The sequence below is a fragment of the Pygoscelis adeliae genome, unplaced genomic scaffold, assembly GCF_000699105.1.
Source record: "Pygoscelis adeliae isolate BGI_AS28 unplaced genomic scaffold, ASM69910v1 Scaffold172, whole genome shotgun sequence".
Classification (NCBI taxonomy): domain Eukaryota; kingdom Metazoa; phylum Chordata; class Aves; order Sphenisciformes; family Spheniscidae; genus Pygoscelis; species Pygoscelis adeliae.
In genome coordinates this window covers 219,573-222,345 of record NW_008824338.1, presented here as the reverse complement: position 1 = coordinate 222,345, position 2,773 = coordinate 219,573, and the positions used below count along the sequence as shown (strand labels likewise).

The window sequence follows — 2,773 nt, the reverse complement described above, 5'->3', positions numbered from 1 at the left end:
GTCGGTCTCTTCTCCCAAGTAACTGGCGAAAGGACGAGAGGAAATGGCCTCAAGTTGCGCCAGGGGAGGTTTAGATTGGATGTGAGGAAAAATTTCTTTACTGAAAGAGTAGTTAAACATTGGACCAGGCTGCCCAGGGAAATGGTTGAGTCACCATCCCTGGAAGTATTTAAAAGGCGGGTAGATGAGGCGCTTAGGGACATGGTTTAGTAGGCATGGTGGTGTTGGGTTGACGGTTGGACTCGATGATCTTGGAGGTCTCTTCCAACCTTAATGATTCTATGATTCTATTTCCAGAACCAATGATATTTCAAGATTTTTTTTTTTTCATTGTAGCTAAGGTACTGATCTCAGACTCTGTTGATAAAACTTTTAAGGCAGAATTTTCAAAAGTGTTATGTAAAATGAGAGTGCAATCCTCTCTTCTTCCTGATCTATCTAGACTTAAAATTGTTGCCACAAGCAACAAATTATTTCTGAAGTTTCCGTCTGATATGCACACACAGTTTTTGTGCAGATAAATCTACGTCTAGATCACAGAGTCACAGTGAGATTGTGAATGGGGCTGCTGCATCTGCAATTCTAAAGACAAAGTCAGTACCGCAATCACAATACCATATTTATAAAAGAAGGCAGTGTCCATGAAAAATTATGAGCTAGCTCTTTATGTAACCCAATGAATCCTTTAAAACTCAAAGTTAATCATTTTTATATACCAGATTAGCTTTTCTGCCATACAGCAATGGAAAAATGATTTCTTCCTATGAAATATTCAAACATTGATAACTAAGAAGAAGAATCAGGTATTACTTTAATTATCTATTTTGCTTCCATAATGATGCTTCATTCTAATTCTCAGATAAGGATGTTAAAACACTCACCTCTACAGCTAAGCCAATTTCATTTGCAAGTTTGTTGGCTTCATTAAGGACATCATTCCCTTCCTGTAGGCTCTTCTCAACATCTTGTCTGCCCTCTTCTACAGCTTGCTTCTTTTTCTATAGGATGCGTTCACATGAAGAAGAATGTGAGTTGTTTACTGCAACAGGGATACCAGTTCAAATACCAGCATCCCAATACAAGACTACATTTTGTCACCATGCCACAATGCCACTTCTGGAAATCTCTTAGCTTTCAGGGCAAAGACAGTGACAACAATAAAGCACATATAATGTAAGATATCTGTTCCTTCTCCTCCTGTCCCCAGCTTTGTATCCTCCTCCCACACAGCAGGTTTTTCGTTGCTTTATAACAGCGGTAACTGACTGTAGTACTATTGCAAAATTAATCAGAAAGAAGTTAGAAATCCTAATCTTTACCCAGATGTGCAAGTTCCTCGTTTTGACAATCACCTTCTCTGGCTATGAAGGCAAAATATATAAAAATATTCTGCTGCTTTCCTATTTACATCCACTGGTGTTTCACTAACTACTGAATGTAAAATAAAAGATGATGATTTGGAGCAACCTTAGGATTCTTGATTTTCCAGCTAGTAAAAATACTGCATGTTGTGTAGTAAGGATGGACTTCTGTACAAGGAACTGGCAATTTCCTGTGCAAGATCCATTGAGTATCACAGATTAGTTTGAGAGGAGACCATGGCATTCTAGTGTTAAGAGTGCTGTGATGGCTTCTTGGTCAAAACAGGGTCAAAATAAAGCAAAAAAACCTCCTCAAAACAACCAGGTGGGCAGGACTGCTGGAAAGGATGCCTCCCAGCACCCTGATACTGTCATGCAGAGAATATTTTAAAAACTCCAACCTTTATCCATCCATGTTTGGGAAAAAAATGCACAGAACAGAGATCACCTAACTTCTTTACAGCACTGTATTTCCTTAATTCATCAAGCCCACACATCTTTGCTGAGAACTGAGGTCTCGGAACTCTAACCTCATCATTGTACATGAGGCGAAAGCTCATCAAGATACAGAGTTGGAACATTTATCTTCATTAAGTTGACTCTGCTCTTTATGTCTTGGTTAAATGCATGTTAATGTACAGTATAATACGCTCTTTAAGTCTCTGCAATTTAAATTAAATCACAAGCAGACCCCTCTGCTATGAGGGAGATAATTTATAACAGCTACTAACTACAGAGGATAGAGTTTGATTTATTACTCTGCAATATCCACATACCCCCTTCAGTCTTCTTCCCAGAGGTTGGAGAGGGAGTTGAAAGTGTAAGTTTTCTAGGAGTAAATATATGACAGCAAAGATTTTAACTGAACTCCTATTTAAATCTTGAGCACAGGATTTGAATTTTACATTAATTAAATTTAAATTTACATTTAAAATTTACATTTAATCTCCCCCAGAATAATAAATCCCATGTACCCTCCACTCAGTGTTTAAAAGCAGATGATATTATTTTGATAAAGCTGTGGAGTAATTCTACTTTTAAAAGCCAATGCATTTCCTCATTCTGAAGAACATTTCCTTTTAATTACATCAGATATAGTTATATTTTAATAATATTTTTTGTTTGCTTATATTTTTGTTTCAAGATTTAATCATGCAAAGTTTCAAACTTTGATCAGACTCCAAGTAATCAAGGATACAACCTGTCAGCACTCACCTCTACCATGGTCATATTCTTTTGGTTGACTGCAGATAAACGATCAGCCTCCCTAATTTTACTCGTAGCTTGTCTTAGCAGATCTTGAGCATCATCAACTTTGGTGTGGTAGTTTGCTAGCTTGCCCCGGACCTCATTTTTGAGATCCTCATTTTTCTCACTGGGCTCACCAAATAATTTCTTCACCTTGTCCAGAA

General features: G+C 37.5%; 1 protein-coding gene across 1 annotated transcript in view; it reads right to left on the bottom strand.

The window, feature by feature from the left end:
- The window catches only part of LAMA2 (laminin, alpha 2), a gene marked incomplete at its 5' end in the record, with an annotated part of 294,647 nt that overhangs the window by 81,836 nt on the left and 210,038 nt on the right, over nucleotides 1–2,773 (bottom strand). Inside the window, 2 exon segments of the mRNA XM_009319128.1 lie at nucleotides 882–998; nucleotides 2,577–2,773. Coding sequence (XP_009317403.1) covers nucleotides 882–998; nucleotides 2,577–2,773 — 314 coding nt within the window.